The sequence below is a fragment of the Marmota flaviventris genome, chromosome 19 (genome assembly GCF_047511675.1).
Source record: "Marmota flaviventris isolate mMarFla1 chromosome 19, mMarFla1.hap1, whole genome shotgun sequence".
Lineage (NCBI taxonomy): Eukaryota > Metazoa > Chordata > Mammalia > Rodentia > Sciuridae > Marmota > Marmota flaviventris.
The window spans coordinates 22,465,427-22,484,228 of record NC_092516.1 but is presented as its reverse complement, the minus strand read 5'-3'; the positions used below and the strand labels follow the sequence as shown (position 1 = coordinate 22,484,228).

General features: G+C 37.8%; 1 protein-coding gene and 1 pseudogene across 2 annotated transcripts; both read right to left on the bottom strand.

Annotated features, from left to right (window-relative positions):
* Positions 1-3,852: 3,852 nt before the first annotated feature.
* Positions 3,853-6,217, bottom strand: LOC114103072 (ADP-ribosylation factor-like protein 5A). Of its 2 annotated transcripts, none has more exons than XM_071605471.1 (2): positions 6,139-6,217; positions 3,853-5,735 (listed from the first exon to the last, which is right to left on the bottom strand). In XM_071605471.1, the coding sequence occupies exon 2, from the start codon at positions 5,668-5,670 to the stop codon at positions 5,242-5,244; it is 429 nt and encodes a 142-aa protein (XP_071461572.1). In that variant the 5' UTR covers positions 5,671-5,735; positions 6,139-6,217; the 3' UTR covers positions 3,853-5,241. The 2 variants fall into 2 exon arrangements, with proteins under 2 accessions (XP_071461572.1, XP_027804479.2); XM_027948678.2 differs by having other exon boundaries at positions 5,882-6,206.
* Positions 6,218-18,157: 11,940 nt separating this feature from the next.
* Positions 18,158-18,596, bottom strand: LOC114103073 (RING finger protein 11 pseudogene; annotated as a pseudogene).
* Positions 18,597-18,802: the final 206 nt, after the last annotated feature.

The following is an 18,802-nucleotide window of genomic DNA, read 5'->3' as shown; positions in this document are numbered from 1 at the left end:
GTTATTAAAATCAGACTCACCAATGTTATGCCATGGCCCAAAACAATAAAATTAACCTTGTAAAAATTATTGCTCCTCTATAGTTAAGAATGGACTTTTAAGGTAATAATGGAAGAATCCAGTTTTATTATAGCAAAAAGTATTCACCCTAAAATAAACTGTAATTTTTTTCATTGGTTTTCTCAAAGTATAAACCACCAAATCATAGTTTATTTTTGCTCTTTCCACAATTAAAAAAATAGAGTTAGTTTCCTATATAACTTTTTACTCTATATGAACAAAACCATGACTTTGCTTGGCTTTATTTAAAATAGTTTCCAAATATATGTAGCCCAGAAAGATTTAATGTGAGAATTCTTTATTTTTTCATTAACGTCCTCACATATTGCCTTATTGTGGGCTGAGTTTTTTTTTTTTTTTGTAGTGATGTTTTGTTTCCATTAGTATTTCCTTGTATGTCTACTCTTTATTTTCTTTTTGGCTGCTGTTGGTATTGCAGGTGACATCATGAAATTATAACAGTCAAATCTGAATTGATGTCAACCTCAGTCATGTACCCAAACTACCTCTTTAAAGTCATTGATACAACACATTATCTCTCTGTTCTTTGGTACCTGGTAAGACACACACCAATGCTTCTCATGTATTGGTTTTATGAATTGGGTAGAAAATGCAAAGTGATGTGCAGACCAAAATTATAATAAAATGTGTCTCACTTGCCCAGAGAGCTTTGTGTATTTAGGTGTCCTTGAGAGTGAGTCCATCTATTTAACTTTTTCTTTTTTTTGTACTGAGGATTGAACCCAGAGGTGCTTAACATCTGAACCACATCTCCAACCCCTTTTATTCTTATTTTGAGAGAGGGCCTCACTAAATTGCTGAGGATGGCCTTGAACTTGTGATCCTCCTGCCTCAGCCTCCTGAACCACTGGGATTACAGGCATGTACCACTGCACCTGGATCTATTGAACTTTTTAATAAACAAGTTTTAGCTGGTACATGAAAACACAAGTTGTACACACTGCTGCAGTAAAATGATGGTTCAACACATTGACCTTATGTGGTGTTTACAGGGTAAAAATGTAGATCGCCTCACATACTTAGCACTTCCTTGTGCTGAAGACCTTCCCAGCCCTTTCCTCCAACTCTCTGAGACGCACAGGCCATGGTTGTTGGCTAGGTCCTTGCTGTGCAAAGTGCATCAGACTCCCTACTTTTGTCTAACTGCACTCTAGTGCTCAGTGAGCAGCCTTTCCCCATTCCCCACTTCTGGAAACCACTTTTCTCTCAACTTCTGTGAGACCAGCTGTTTCAGGTCCCATGTGTCAGTGGCATGTGGCTCCTGCCCCTCTGTGCCTGCTTATCCCACGTAATGCAGTCATCTCCAGGTCCAGCCATGTCACGATTTTCATGGCTCCAGAGCACTCCATTATGTCGACCAGTCTCATTTTCTGTGTTCACTCCCTGGCCGGTGGGCACTTCCTAGCTGCTGGGCTGGGGCTGCAGTAAGCAGGAGAGCAGGTGTCTTACTGATTTACTGATTCCTTTGGGGATGTGCCCAGTAGTGAGATGGCTGGATAATGTGGCAGCTCCATTTTTACTTATTTTAAAAAACCATAGTGGCTATACTAATTTACATTCCCACCAACAGTGTACAAAGGTTCCATTATCTCCTTGTCTCCAGTAGCATTTCTAATTTTTAGTCTTTTTGGGTAAGAGCCTTTTTTTTTTAACTGTGATAATTCACTGTGGTTTTGAATTTCCCCATTGATTAGTGATTTTGAACATTTTGTTTTTCATGTACCTGTGGCTATTTGCATTTCCTATTTTGAGAAATGTCAATTCAGATCATTGCCAATTTCTAAATATTTATTTTTTTCTTTTGTATTTATTAGTGCATTATGGTCAAACATAACATTGGGGTTCATTTTGGCATAATCGTACAAGCATGAAATATAATCTCCAATTCAGTCCTGAGTACTTACCCTCTCTCTCTTCCTTCCTCCTGTTCCTCTTCCTGTACTGTATTGGGCTTCTTCCTATTTACATATTTTTTTAAAAAATTGGTGCCTTATACGTAAACACAGAGGTGAAATTTACTGTGGAATATACACCCATGTACACAGCGAGTTCTGTTGATTTTTCTCCACTGTTCCTCCCCTTCCTCCTCCCTCGTTCCTCCAGCTTTGTCCCTTTTCTCTGCTCACCTGATCTCTCTTTTATTGCCATGGAATGCCCACCATCTCCCCCCCCCTTACTTCATTCTAGCTTCTGCATATGAGAGAAAATATTTGATCCTTGGCTTTCTGAGTCTGGCTCACTTAACCTCAGCATGATGTTCTCCAGTTCCATCCTTTTAGTAGAAAATTCTTCTTAATGGCTGAGTAGAACTCCATTGTGTATATATGCCACACTTTTTTATCCATTCGTCTGTTGCTGGGCCTCTAGACGGGTTCCATAACTTGGATACCATGAATTGTGCTGTTATAAACATTGTGGTAGCTGTATCACCATAAAGCATGCTGATTTTAGTTCTTTGGAATAAATGCCAAGGAGTGGGATAGTTGGGTCATAGGATGGTTCTATTCTTAATCTTTTGAGGGATTTCCATACTGCTTTCCAGAATGGTGGTACTAATTTGCAGTCTTTCCCCTGCATCCTCACCAGAATTTACTATTATTTGTATTCTTTTTTTTTTTCCAAACAAGAACCTTTAATATAATGTGAAAGATACTTTATAAATGCTATTATGACAAAATTAAGTATATCTTAATGCTTTAGCATATGCTCATTTTTAATTTCTACCAACATATCAAAAGAAGTTATGACTCTCAAAATTAGTATCAAAACAGGTTTTAAATCTTGTTACATGTATAGAGATACAAATCTTCGTTCTTTCCAAAGCTGAGCATAAATAACCCCAAATAACATTAAAAACCCAAAAGAATTATTCTTTGCTTATTTCCACTTAAATTACATATAAATTGCCAGAATGACTGTTCATGAGGCTCTCCATCTTATTTGGAAAAATACTGTTAAAATGATTTTGATATTTTCATAGAAGAAATGATATCTTTTTTTCACAGTTGCAATTTTGGTTTTACATACAAACACACAGGTACTGTTTTATTTCTGATGCTCAGACTAGAAGGGTAGAAAATAAAAAAGTCATGTTTTGTTAATGTCATGTAAGATACCAAGCATTCTCATGATATCATGACAGTAGTCAATTACACTAAACCACCTCTTAATAATGTAGTGCATGCTTTCTTTACACATCCAATTAAAATACTTTTCCAACACTTTGATGACAATTGAATGTATCTGTATTGTATTGACAGGACAGCAATCCAAGGATAAGTACATGATTACTCAAATTAAAAAATAAAAAGGACAAAGAGTGTAGATTTTGGGACTCTATTAAAGGATATTTGTTTCTGATGAAACTGCAAAATAGAATTGGGTTTTTAAAGGAATTTTTAATATACAACAAGTAATTCCAAAAGTATGAGTACATATGGACAAAGCTTAGTAATTTAGAATTCACTTTTGTAAAAGCATGACAAATATTAAATGTTATATTTGCATTTTGAACACTGCAACATAAATATAAAACATCCAAAGTTAACACTGATATACCACACCCAACTTGGATTTAGATACTGAGCATTTTATATTTCATAGAAAGAAATTTTCAGTTTTGTCAATGCTTATAGTATATACTATTATTCCTACCAAAATCTTCATGAAATTTAAAAGGTTGGTATTAAAAGTAATTTCTTTTTTTGAATGTTCTAAAACATGCCAGTATGGATTAACCTTCAAATTTTCAGGGCATAAAAGATACACAAATAGAGTATATATTTTAATACAGGATAATTCTGTTTACAATTATGACAAAAATACCTTCAATTTTCAGACATTAAAAAGAAAGAAAGAAACCTAAGCAAACAAAAGGTATTTTGGGTCAAGTTATTTCTTAGTACGAATAATATATCATACACCAATCAGTTTTCCAGCCAACAGCATTAAAAATTTACCACTATTAATTGTTAAACAATGCATTTACAAGGTGAAAGATCAAAGAAAACTTAAGAACAACAAAAAAACCTCAAAAGGATTCCAAATCCTAAAATAAGAAATCTGCAAATTAAAAAATTTCAAATGTTGCTCAGAAATTTTTTATGCATTACTTGTACTCTCATTTTAACAGCTTGACATATAAAATTTTATACTTAAAAAGACTCTAGCTAATTGTTTAATAATATTTATAGAATGTTACCTCTTTGGGTAGACATGTTTCACACAATAGATTTTAATTAAGAAGAAATCACTTGATAGTTTTAATCGCAATTTATGATTGATTTATAAGTGGATTAATAATCTATTCAATAATTTAGACCAATACAAGGATTAATCTGATCAATGCTCCACTGTGCAATTCTGTCAACTGGGTAAGCCAAAAATTTGACAGATATTTCACTTAGTTGGATTACACATTTCTATGTGTGTTACTGATCAACAAAAATGGGTATACAATGTCAAGCTTTTTCCTGTATCTTTTTTTTTTCTTAAGAGCAGCTCAATGATTGGGGGAGAGGGGACGTTTGATTAGTACAAAAAAGAAAACAAACAGGAAAAGTATAAAATGGCACTTAATACCAATGCCAGTACTTATCTCATTAGGGCAATAACTAAGGATATTACTAATTTTTGCGTTATTTGCTTTTCTTTAGAACACAAATCAAAGCCATTAACTTGAACTTGAGGTATATACATAATACACACACAACCTTAAGTAAAATACTTTTTTTTTCATAACTAACATGACATTTAAAATATTGGAAACAGTATCTGTGCTGATTTGTATTTTGACTTAGTGGAACAAAAAGAGAACAACATTCAGTTGGGGAGGGGTATACTGATAATAAAGCTCTTAAAGTTCAAAACATCTTCCTCTCCCTTTGTACTTACCACAGGCTATACATTGTCCTGAGAGGATTCATTGAGAAAAATGTCAATCACAGCTTTAATAAAGTACTTTGAAAGGAACTAATGAGAAAGCAAATTGGAAGATGAGACTCCATCTTGTTTTCAAATAAGTGGTCTTAATTTTTCTTCTTATAGAAAAAAATTGAAATCAGTTTATTATAAATATATCTAAACCATAAATTTTTGCAGCTTTCAGGTAAAGTCCAGCACTTTGTTTATACAAAGTCTATGAGAAGAGGTCAGTAGAGATCATCTAATCTTAAGTCGTGACATCATCCATTCAAGTCCTTGGCATAATCCCTCGCCAGTAAGAGCACAGCATGCCTGGATATGCCACTGATGATCTTTAATAGAAGTTAGCTTCAAAAACTGGGAGATTTCTGCTACACTCATGCATTCTTTAACGTCTTGTTTATTAGCAAAAATCAGTAATCCAGCTTTTCTTAGGTCCTCATGTGTTAACATTTTGTAGAGTTCTTCTCTAGTTACAGAAATCCTCTCTCTGTCTGTACTGTCCACAACTACTATTACAAACTCCGTGTTAGTATAATAAGTATTCCAGGAAGAACGAAGAGATTCTTGGCCACCAATATCCCACATTAGGAAACGTGTATTATTAAGCACTATCTCTTCTACATTACTTCCTATTGTAGGGGATGTATGTACAACTTCATTCATAGAAAATTGGTAAAGGATGGTAGTTTTTCCTGCATTATCCAATCCAACAATGATAACTTTGTGCTCTGGCCCCATGCTGAATGTGATAAGCAAGGTAAAACTGCTCAGAACAAACCACTCTGCAAAAACTCAAGAGATACTGAGATAATGCAGATGGCAGAAGAGACTCATACCAGAAGAATCTCATCTTCTTGTAACACAAGTCGGTTGCCCTGGTGATTGAACAGTCTCCATATCCTGGTGAAGAGAATTCCCATTCTCGGGCAGCGGACCCCCTCCAGCCACCCGGGCTGCCTGGCCTCCCTTGGCTCAGGCTAAAGGGTAGAGAGACGCACTGAAGCCTCCGCCTCTGCTGCTGCTGCCGTTCCCGCACTGGCCACCGGCCCGCTTCCAGGGAACCGGGGGGAGGCCAAAACCCAGGCAGCCCTGCCGTGCGCGAGGCCCCGCCGCTGCCGCCGCGGCACTCGCCTGGCTCGCGGACATCGCCGCCGCGTTGTCTGCGACGAGCCTCGCGGGCCACCGTCCTCCCCCAGCTCCTCTCGGAAGGCTGCGGTGGAGGCCACCACGCGGGCGGGGGAGGTGAAGAGCTATTATTTGTATTCTTGATGATTGCCATTTTGACGGGAGTGAGATGAAATCTCAATGCAGTTTTGATTTGCGTTTCCCTGATTGCTAGAGATGCTGAACATGTTTTCATGTATTTGTTGGCAATTTGTATTTCTTCTTTTTAAAAAAATTTATATTTATTATTATTTATTTATTTATGTGGTGCTGAGAATCAAACCCAGTGCCTCACATATGCTAGGCAAATGCTCTATCATTGAGCTACAACCCCAATCCTTTGTATTTCTTCTTTTGAGAAGTGTCTGCTGAGTTCATTTGCCCATTTATTAATTGGGTTATTTGTTTTTTTTATTGTTAAGTTTTTTGGGTTCTTTGTATATTATAGATATTAATCCTCTATTATAAGAGTAGCTAGCAAAGATTTTTTTGTCCCATTTTATAGGTTCTCTCTTCACCTTCTGGATTCCTTTCCTGTATAAAAGCTTCTTACTTTGATGCCATCCCATTATTAACTATGGCATTATTTCCTGAGTTTTAGGTGTCATTGAGAAAGTTATTGCTTGTGCCTGTATATTGGAGTGTTGTTTTTATCCATTTATTATTGGGCTGTTTTACTTTTGGTGTTGAACTTTTTGAGTTCTTTATATGTTCTGTATATTGATTCCCTGGCAGTGGAGCAGGTGGTAAGATCTCCCATTCTGCAGGTGTCTCTTCATGTCTTGTATTCTTTGCTGTGTAGAATCTATTAAATTTGATGCTGTTCCACTTATTGATTCTTGATTTTATGTCTTGAGCTTTAGGGGCTTAAGGAAGTTGGTGCTTGTGCTGACAAGTTGAAGTGTTGAGCCTACATTTTCTTCTAGCTGTTGCAGCGTTTCTAGTCTAATTCCTAGCTCTTTGATCCACTTTGAGTTGACTTTTGTGCAGGGTAAGAGGTAGGGATCTAGTTTCATTCTTCTACATATGGATAACGAATTTTCCCAGTGCCATTTGTTTAAAGGGATGACTTTTCTCCAGTGTTTGTTTTTGGCATCTTTGTCAGGAATCAGATGACTATATTGGTCTGTGCCTTCTGTTCTACACCATTTGCTCATCTGTCTGTTTTTTTTATGCCAGTACCATGCAGTTTTTGTTACTATGGCTCTGTAGTGTAATTGGAAGTCAGGTATTGTGATACTTCCACCATTGCTTTTTCAGCTTAGAATTGCTTTGGCTATTCTGGGTCTTCTATTCTTCCAAATGAATTTTAGGACTTTCTCTGCCTCACAGCCCTGTGAAGAATGTCATTGGTATTTTGATGGGGATTGTGTTCAATCTGTATATTCCTTTAAGTAGGATGGCCATCTTAACGATATGAATTCTGCCTATCCATGAAGATGGGAGGTCTTTACATCTTGTGTCTTCTTCAATTTCTTTTTTCAATGTTCTATCTATAGATTTCATGTAGAGGTCATTCACCTCCTGGGATAGATTTATTCCTAGGTATTTTATTTTATTTTTGAGGCTACTGTGAATGTTATTGTTTTCCTGATTTCTGATTTCTTTCTCTGTATATTTATTACTGGTATATAGAAAAGCTTTTTTTTTTTTTTTTAAAAATAACTTTATTTATTTATTTTTATGTGGTGCTGAGGATGTGCTAGGTGAACGCTCTACCACTGAGCCGCAACCCCAGCCCAGCTTTGGGTTTTTATATGTTGATTTTTGTAACCTGCTACTTTGCTGAATTTATTATCTCCAGTACTCTTCTGGTAGAATTTTTGGATCTTCTAAGTATAGGATAGTATCATCTGAAGAGTGATAATTTGACTTCTTATTTTCCTATTTTTATCACTTTTGTTTCTTTCTCCTACCTAATTGCTCTGGCTAGAATTTTCAGCACCACATTAAATAGAAATGGTGAGAGAGAACATCCTTGTCTTGTCCCAGATTTTAAAGGAAATGCTTTTGGTCCCCCCCCCCCCTTACTATGAAGTTAGCTTTCAGTTTTTCATATATAGCCATTATGATGTTGTAGTAAGTTACTTCTGTTCCTTGTTCTTCCATTTTTTATTACGTAAAGGTGTTAAATTTTTCCAGACTTTCTCTGCCTCTATTGAAATGTCTGTTCAATTTTTGTCCTTGATTCTATTTATATGGTTGTTTATATTTATTGATTTGATTATGTTAAACTATCCAAGTTTGTCCTGATGTACAATCTTCTAATATGTTGTTGAATATGATTTATAATGTTTTAGTAAGGATTTTTGCATCTATGTTCATCAGAGATATTGGTCTGTAGTTTTCTTTCTTTGATATGTGCACATATGATTTTGGTATGAAGATGATACTGGCTTTCTAGGGTGAATTTGGAAGTGCTCCATCCTTTCCTATTTCATGGAACAAGCTGAGGAGCTTTAGCATTAGATCTTCTTTATTTATTACTATTACTCTTTACTCTGCAGCATGATTTTTCTTTATTATGTTTTTCACCTGTAGCTCTTCCATTCAGAAACGGGAGACCATGTTTTCATTAAGTCTGTTTTTCCAAATAACCCAGTCGATAAATGGGCAAAGGAACTGAGCAGACTCTTCTCAAAGGAAGAAATATGAATGATCAACAAATCTATGAAAAAATGTTCACCATCTCTAGCAATTAGAGAAATGCAAATTAAAACTACATTGAGATTCCATCTCACTCCAGTCAGAATGGCAATTATCAAGAAACAATAAGTGTTGGCAAGGATTTTGGTAAAAGGTTCATTTGTACATTGCTGGTGGGACTGCAAATTGGTGCAACCATTCTGGAAAGTAGTATGGAGATTCCTCAGAAAACTAGTATTGGAACCACCATTTGACCCAGCTATCTCACTCCTCAGCATATATCCAAAAGTTTTAAAATCAGCATATTCTAGTGATGTGGCCACACCAATGTTTATAGTAGTTTAGTTATAGTAGTTTAGCTAAGCTATGGAGCCAACCTAGGTGCCCTTCAACAGATGAATGGATAAAGAAAATCAGTATATATGTGTATGTGTATGTGTATACACACACACACACACACACACACACAATGGAATGGAATATTACTCATCCATAAAGAAGAATGACTTAAGACATTTTCCAGTAAATGGACAAAAACTATCATGCTAAGTGAAATAAGTCAGTTCAAAGAAACCAAAGGTCCAATGATTTTGCTGATATATGGAAGCTAACCTAGAGTAAAGAGGGATGGAGAATAGATATTCAGTAGCTTGGACAAAGGGGAATGAAGGGAAGGGATGGGGGATGGGTAAAGGAAAGACAGTGGAATGAATCTGAAATAATTTTTCTATGTACCTATAAGAATATATGAATCTCACCATCATGTACATCTGCAAAAATGGGGTTTGAATTAGAATAATATATATTCCATGCTTATATAATTATATCAGAATGGATTCTGTGTTATGTATAACTAAAAAGAACCAATAAAAATGTTTGTTTTCCCCAGCTTAGGAGTAGGTTGAAAACGTCTTAATTTGTATAAGTTGTTATGAATTTAAATCTTAATTTATCTATTTTAAGTGTTAATAAAGCATTCAAATTGTAGATTGTATATGACTTCTAAAAATAAAATGCACTTTTATTCTGCATAAACATTATCAAAGCAATCTTTTTCTATTTGGGAAATTTCTATTTTTTTTTCTATTGAAAAAATCTATTAATATTTCCAATGTTGAGATAGTTGGGTGCCACTTAGTGTTCAATTTCAATAACTACTAACTTTAAAAATTCAAAATTGCTCTTGAGGTTCTAAAAACTACATTTTGGAAATGCCCTCCGCCCAGAGTTTATGATGTCAAAATAAGACTGGGAAAAGAAATCATGTGGGATCAAAGTCAGTGTAAAAGTAACCACATGCTACTTCAATGTGAAGAACAGCCCTATTGCTTTTGACTTCACATGCAGATTTTTGCCTCCTTCAAACTGCATCAAAAATTTTAGGCAACATTTAGGTAACTGGAATATACAGAAAGACTCTGCATAGTCAGAAGTGGGCTTAATTAACCACAGCCCACACTGAGTAGAAGGAGGCAGTTCATTCAGAATCTCCATGTCTTTACTGCAGGTGGTCAAAGTAGGAAAGACATAATGTGTGTGTGTGTGTGTGTGTGTGTATGTGTGTGTGTTTAAATAGATGTGCTCTTCTATCTAGAAGCTCCATTACATCAATAGCACAAAGTGGGCTTAATGGTTACTTCAGACAATTCAGCAGTGTCAGTGTTTAAGGAAACAAGTACTTTAGAAACAAGCCAGCAGGCAGGTAGTGCACACACTGGGATCCTGCACCAAGGGGAGATCATGTCCCAGGTGGGACAGTGGGAGATGGTGGAAGACTTACTTCATTGACCTATTCAAAACAGTGTGCAAATTAAAACTTGCAAATCATTTCTGGAATTGGCTATAGTTAACTGAAACCTCAGATATTGAAACCATGGGTAAGGGGGACTACCAAAGTCAAGTGGTTGAAAAACAAAAGGGGAATCTCAAAAGCAGGAATAGAAAAGAATTCATCACACACCAGACAGCCTCCAAAATTTGTGATTTCTGTTCAGAATTCATGAAAGCTCCATCTTTTCAGGAAGTGAGATGACATTTAAATTGCTTAAAGGAAAAAAAACCCTACCAACTCAAAATTTTATACTGAAAAGTCAAGGCTCGTCGTCGGAGATTAAAATGCACACACACAGATAGCAGTGACAAAGATGAAGCACTTTATTGCAAGCTGCTGCCAGCTTATATAGGGAAATGAAAGTCAGTTATCCTAAAACAGGAACCCCCTGGGACCAATCATAGTAATGGTCAGGTCATCATCTGTGTGCATGAGATTCATGGGGGTCACAAGCTGTTCACAAGCCCAGATGGGTGAATCAACTGAAAAAAATTTTAAAACAACCTGTTATCCGCCCATTGGCAATTTGCCCGCTGCCATGTTACATTCATGGACCCATTATTAGAAAAACCCAAGGAATCCTCAGGGAAACTCCCAACATATACCTGACAAAACTGTCCTTTAAAAGTGAAGGAGAAATTTGTACACTCTAGCCCCACACGTGCCCCAGCTGTGTATAAGAGATTTGCTTTAGATCCATAAACACTAATAAGTTGAGAAAGGAAAATACTACATAAAAATAGCATCCAAAAGACACATGGAATGGCCAAGAAAATATCAGATAAAAACCATTTCATGATGAAAAGAGCACCAAATGTCAACACCATGGCCAATCTGCCAAGATGATGTAAAAACTACAAGTACCAAAGTAAATAAACAAACAAATAAAATTCTGAAGATACTTATAATAGGTTAAAAGACTAAGTTGGTAGTCAAAGACACAATAAGACATTTAGATAAGAAGTGAAATTCTGTTAGCTCATAATATGGCTTTTTAGGCAATGTGCACACAATTTTAAGCAAGCTACGAAAGAACTATTAGATAAATCAATACAGCATGGTTGAAGGATACAAAACCAACATACAAAATCAGTCCATTTCCTGGACATTAGCCATGAACATTCGGAAGTGAGTTAGGGAGACCACTCTATGCATGGCAATATCAAAAATAAATACTTAGTAATAAGCAAGTATGAGCCTACCACACTGAAAATCCTCACCAGAAGAAAACATGCCTGTAATCCCAGCAGTTTGAGAGGCTAAGGTAGGAGGATGGAGAGTTCAAAGCCAGCCTCAGCATGAGGTGCTAAGCAACTCAGTGAGACCCTGTCTCTAAATAAAATACAAAATAGGGCTGGTGATGTAGCTCAGTGATTGAATGCCCCTGAGTTCAATCTCTCATAACCTCCCCCCCACCAAAAAAAATCTTGTCCATATTCATGGACAAAATGATTTAATGTGGTTAAGTGAAAACCCCCAAGCTGACCTATGCATCAATGCAAACCTTACCAAAATCCCCATCATTAGTCTTTGCAAAATATTCAGTGATTCTAAAATTCATATGGAAGTTAAGGACCCTGAGCAGCCAATACAATCTTTAAAATGAGCAGAAATAGGAGACTCATATTTCACAATTCCAAACCAGCACAAAGTTTCACTTATCAGTGAAGCTGGACCTCTCCCGCCCTAGGTGAAACCAACTCATAAGAGACAAACACCCTGACACAAGACCTAATCTCTGGAAACCCACAAAGAAAAAGAGAAAATGCCCTGAGACTTGGTGGAGCTTGGGGTCTCCTTAACATGTCTCCATAAGCACAGGAAACAAGAAGCGGACCGACAGGCTGACCTCAAACCCTGAGGCTGTCACACAGCAAGAAAACAACCCAGAGTGAAGACAATCTCGCCAGCAACTGATTTGATATGGTGAGTAACCACATGAATAACTCAGAAAAGCAACCTAGGTAAAAGGTGGGCATGCTGAGCAGAGACTTCTCAGAATAAACACAAATGGCCAATGAGTATATAAAAAAATGCTCAGTAAATTAGTTTTCAAGGAAATGCTGATCAAAACTATAATGAGATATCATATTAGCCTAGTTAGAGTGCCAATTTTCTAAAAAACAAAAAATAACAAATGATGTTGTTAATGTGAGGAAAAAGTAACTCATACACTGTTGGTGGACATTTGAATTCTTGCATCTACTATAGAACCGGTGTGGAAGGTCCTCATAAAACCAAAACTAGCTGGGCAGGGCTGCCCATAGCTGTAATCCCAGCCACTGCTGAGGCAGGAGAATTGTGAGTTCAAGGCCAGTGTGGGCAAGTTAGCCAGGCCCTGTCTCAAACAAACAAACAAATAAACACCAAACACCAACCCCAAAACAAAAACTGGACTGGAAGGCCAGGCTTGCTTAGCAGGTGCAAGGCCTTTGGTTTAATCCTCAGTACCTCAGATATAGTAAAAACAGAGCTACCTTATGATCTCACAAGTGCTAAGACATGGAATCAACTTGGGTGCCAATGACATGTGACAGGATAAATACAGATAGATAAAAATGCATATAAAATTAAATCCTGTCACTGGCAGCGAGTTGGATGAAATTAGGGGACAGTATGTTAAACTGGAATAATTTATAACTAGGACAGTGCATGTTCTCTTATGGGTGGATGCTGAGGCAGCAACCTGCATGTGGGAGGGTAAAGACTGAAGGCTGCAGAGTGGGTAGAGGGATGAAGGGGATGGATTCAATGCACACCACTGGCATGTGCAGGTGTGTGTTAAAATATCACTGGAACCACAATAATATGCACAGTTCATACACATTGATGAAAACTAATATTCTTTAAAAAGTTATGACAATCAGGACATTGTGGTACTGACAGAAGGACAGACATACACATCCCTGGAACAGGGAGGTCAGGGTGGTGATGCCAGGGCAACAGTAATGTGGGAGGCCAATCCCAGAAGCTTATCAGGACCTTGTAAAAAGCACAGACTGAGAATGGCTGGGGACATATCTTAGCAGCAGAGTACCTCTGGGTACAACTCTTGGTGCCACAAAAATAAATAAGTGGAATAGAATTTAGAATCCTGAAATGAATGTTTATATTTACAGTCAATTGTTTTTCATAGAGGGTGCCAGGGAGATGGAGGAGATGTTTTCCAATGATCTGGAAAAACTGGTTATCCTTATATAAAATGAAGCAAAACCTAACATCATATGCAAAAATTAACTTAACACAGATGAAGGAACTAAATGGGAGAGCTGAAACCATAAAAATATTTGCAAAACATAGTACAAGTCTCATGACCTTGGCTACAAACAGCTTCTTAAAAATGACACTTCTTAGGCATGCAACAGAAATTGTAATTTATTTAACTTAAATGGTTTTCTGCATTAAAGTACACAATTGAGAAAGTGAATGGTAGAAAACAAGTACAAATTATATGTGGATAAAGGCCTTGTATCAGAATGTATTAAAAAAAAACTTTTACAACTCAAAAAGAGTTAAAAATAAGGCACCCTGATTTTAAAGAGCAAATGACTTAAACAGGCATTTTTCCAAATAAAATAAACAAATACTCAATGAGCAAAAGAAAATATGCTCAGTTTGATCTTGAAAAGAAAACATCCTATCCCTTGAAGCAACACGGTGGACCTAGAGGTGGAGTAACCCGTACCAGACCCGCGGGTGCAAAGCCCCTAGAGCCCATGCAAGCCAGCCGTCCCTGGCACCCAGGACCGGCCCGGAAGGGGACTTGAAAATGCGCCCTCGGCCCCTGACGCCAGGCCGATCACAGCCATTAGTAAGTGCCCGTCTCCCCAGGTCTCCAGAACAGAGGGTTCTTAAGGTCCTCACCATGACAATAAAAAGATGTGAGGTCAAAGTCACGCTCTTACCATGTTGATCACAGGATGCAAACGCCTACTGAGACTTCGCTGCGCCCCCTGAATAATCACGATTTTTATGTGTAAATTTCAAATAGAATTTTAAAACGTAGGAATTCCCAGTCACCCCCAAGTACAGTTTATACTTGCATTAGAAAAATTCCAAGCCGCTCTTGAGAACTGAATAAATCCCTCTGCCACGAGGTGGAGGTGGGCAGCAGACAGGTGAGGGCTGAGCAATGGGGGACTTGAAGGTGGGAACCCGACGGCCACGCTCACAACCCTCCATGGCACTGGGAGGAGGGTCAGCCTCTGCAGCGCGGCCAGCCGAGTCCTCCTGCCTTCTGGTTCTGCTCCCTTACCCTGGCACACGCGGGTCACAGGACCACCTTCCTCCTGGCTAGCAGTGTTCAACACCAAGTACCGTCCTGTGTGTTCCTTTCATACCAACACCAAAATTTACCTATAAATTGAAGCCTACTCAACTGTCATCAGAGTAAAGTGGCTTGTGAATGCATTACATGTTGGTATTACACGACAGCCTGAAAGAAATACTCTATTTGAATTGACAGTGTTTTCCTGTTGCGAAGGGAGTAATGGAACCACCAAGGAGACAGGTTAATGTGCTCAATGCAGAGCTACTTCTGTAAGCTGATTTCTTGGTGCCACTGAATGTCATAAAAAGCACTCCTAAAATCTCTGAACAGGTCATGTGAGCCATCTTTTGCAAACTTTGAACAAGTCCTAAGTAAGGAGTTGCATGAGCAACAAGCAAGTAGAAAGGTCAGACTTGGCACAGATTTTAAACAAGGAACCCTGATCTTTTGGAGAAATTAGGTCAGTGTATCAAAACCAGATTTTTTTAGTTGTAGATGGACACACTACCTTTATTATTTATTAGTTAATCTTTATGTGGTGCTGGGAATTGAATCCACGGGCCTCACATGTGCTAGTAGGTAAGTGCTGTACCACTGAGCTACATGGCCAGCTCCTAAAACAGATTTTTTTTTTTTTGAGAGAGAGAGAGAGAGAGAGAAGAAGAAGAAGAAGAAGAAGAAGAAGAAGAAGAAGAAGAAGAAGAGGAGGAGGAGGAGGAGGAGGAGGAGGAGAAGAGAGATATTTATTTTTTAGTTTTTGGTGGACACAACATCTTTATTTTATTTTTATGTGGTGCTGAGGATGGAACCCAGCGCCCTGCGCATGCCAGGCAAGCGCACTACCGCTTGAGCCACATCCCCAGCCCACAAGAATTTTTTCTTAGTTGGTTTTCAGTTAGTAGGAAATTATGGATAATTTTGAAATTATCTTTCAGTTCAATAATTCTCTTTTCTTGTAAAGACAGGTATAAGCAAACACATATCACACACACACATACACACGCACACATACACACACACCCAAATCACATATTACTGCCTCTAATGTTCTCCCACTCCTAAAATGTATCATTAGACGGTGATATTTGTACAGTCCCATCATTTTAAAGTTAGAACCAACATCTGAGGGTGTTTTTCCCCCCAAAAGGATCGAACCCAGGGCCTTGCAGATGCTAGGCAAACACTCCACTGCTAGGCTACATCCCCAGTGCCAAAGGGTAACATTTTTTAAAAAAAATATTTACTTATGTTTTAGTTGGACACAATACCTTTACTTTGCTCATTTATTTCTATGTGGTGCTGAGGATTGAACCCAGGGTCTCACACATGAGAGGCGAGCACTCTGCCGCTGAGCCACAACCCCAGCCCCCAAAGGGTAACATTTTAAAGTAGTAATTCAAGATACAGATTATTTTTTTTCTGGATAACATAGACATCACAAAAACAAGTAGAAAACACAAGAACATAAAGTAATTATCACTGGAAATATTGCACAACTTCAGCTCCAAATTTGCTTTATATAATTGGATGGATATAAATTAATGAACAGAAATTTAAGCAAGATACATTAACAATTTAATAGAACCTGATAATCTAATTTCTTCCAATTTTTCTCAAATTCATTTGAGTGTTTCCATCATGGTGCTCATAAGAAAATCAAATAACATATGGCTACCACAGTTGAATGTCAAATTAAGTACTTATGACATACTAAATTCTTCTATAATACAATTATGAAGAATTTTTAAGGAACTTATATTTTATATGTAGAAAAGTGTTAGAGTCAAATATTCAACTCAACAAAAATAAGAAACATTTTTGATTCCTTTGTTGGTGTAGACTGATTCTCCTTTTGCTAATGAATGTTTTTTAGCTGTAATATCACTGAGCTGAACAAATAAATCACCTTGAGTACATAAGAAAAAATAAACACATGCTAAATTGATAAACATTACTACTACATCTTTACTAGGCCATCTCTACCTCTAACACTTCAGAAGCTTAGAGATTTAGGGTATTCTTACATTAACCACAAGAAAAATTAAAGGAGAAATTTCTTTTTTGAGATCACAACTATGAAGTCATGTGGTTATAAAATTCTGATTTGTGTGCAAAACATGAATCACATTTACTTTTAGTCTCCCTACTTATTCTTGTCAATCACCTGGCAGGACTTAACAGATACCTTTCAAAGAAACAGAGACTGATATGTTTATATAACTTCAATAACCTCATCCCTACAATAATGAGAGATGCAGTATCCTTTTGCTATGGTTCAAGACAACAGGGAAGGAGATCACAAGAAAGAGAAATCAAAATTATTACAACTGAGAAACTACTTCTCATTAAGTTTTACCATGGTGCCACCTTCATTTTTACATAAGCATGGTGGTATAATTTAAGTCAATAAATCAGAAATCTTAATATTTAAAATTTACCTTGACTTTCATTTATCACCATATTAACCATAAGAATTAGATAAAACACATAGGATAGGGTAATATTAAACCCACTTTACTAAGTTGATTTATTGATACATCAACCCATTTTTATATAGAAAAGGGATAGTGCATCTCAGTTTGCTTACAGGCTAGGAGATCACTTAAAATTCTGCATTTCCTAACTGCAAACAGAATATAGCACTTACAACAGGTTATAAATAAACTGTTTTTCAAGCATAGAGCCAGCCCAAATGATAATGCACTATTTAAAAAGACCTAAGGCAAGGAATTCCATTTCCAACGGGAAAAAAGAACTGTGCAAACAAGCTTAAAACTACTCTTTTTTGTGTCAGTGTTATAAAATGTAGCTTTTAATAAAACCTTGACCCAAATGCCATTAACTTCAGAAAAGAATTTGGTGGGGAAAAGAAAGTTATTTCATTTAGGAAAAATAACCACTATCTTTTACCTAATCTTCAACACACACAATTTAAACATACACAGTTGCTTTAACACTTTACACAATTCCTATGTACCAGAGCAATAACAAGGTCTAAATACAATTATATTTTTAAACACTGGGTCAAGGCTTTACATAAAAATACCATCCTACTGCCCCCCCACCCCAGTTTCTAAAATATCACATATTTTCATCAACATCTGCAGTCATCCAGCAATTTTTAGGAAAATTTTTGTGCATGATCTTAATTCCTAATCCCTAGCTCTTTGGGCTCAGTGATGAAAGATCAAAACCACCAAAAATGATGGTTCACTTGAAGTCAGACTAGAGACCTTGGCTCAGTTAGTCTCATAGGATGAAAGCAGTGCTGCATCAACTGGCTCCATGCAGGAGGGGCATGTGGAGGAGCTCATCAACCAGTCACCTGAGCAGCCCAGGCGATAGATGTGCATGCATGGCAGAAATCGAATTGGGTCCCCATAAACAAGAGTCCGTCATACAGATCACACACTCCAGAGCTTTTTCCCTGACCCATCTCTGCCAGGGTCATAAGCTCCCTTAGGCAGATGCTGTGTAAGGCCCATTCTTTGAGCTGTCCTAATTTGTTGCTCTTCGGAGTTGCTAGCGGAGTCGGGTGTTGGACGATTCACTGGAACTGGAACTTGTTCCTGATGCGGCGGCTCCTGATCCGGCTCTGTCCCCTCGCCAAAGCTGGCGTGGTCCACTGTGAAGCAGGGAGATGTCATCCGAGGTGGGGGATTTGAGGCAGTTCCCCATCTTCTGGGGCTGGGGTGTGTGATCTGCGGGGGAGCAAGAAAGCTATGATGGGGTCGTTCGCAGGCTCTGCGGTCAGCCTCTGTCCGGGAGGTGGGCTCGCGGGCAGGCTGGGGCTCAGGCACTGCTCCCCCGACCTGGCTGCCCTGCGAAGCTCCTGTCAACCGCCCCAGGGACTCCAGGCTGGGCCCAGGCCTGCTGAGGTCACC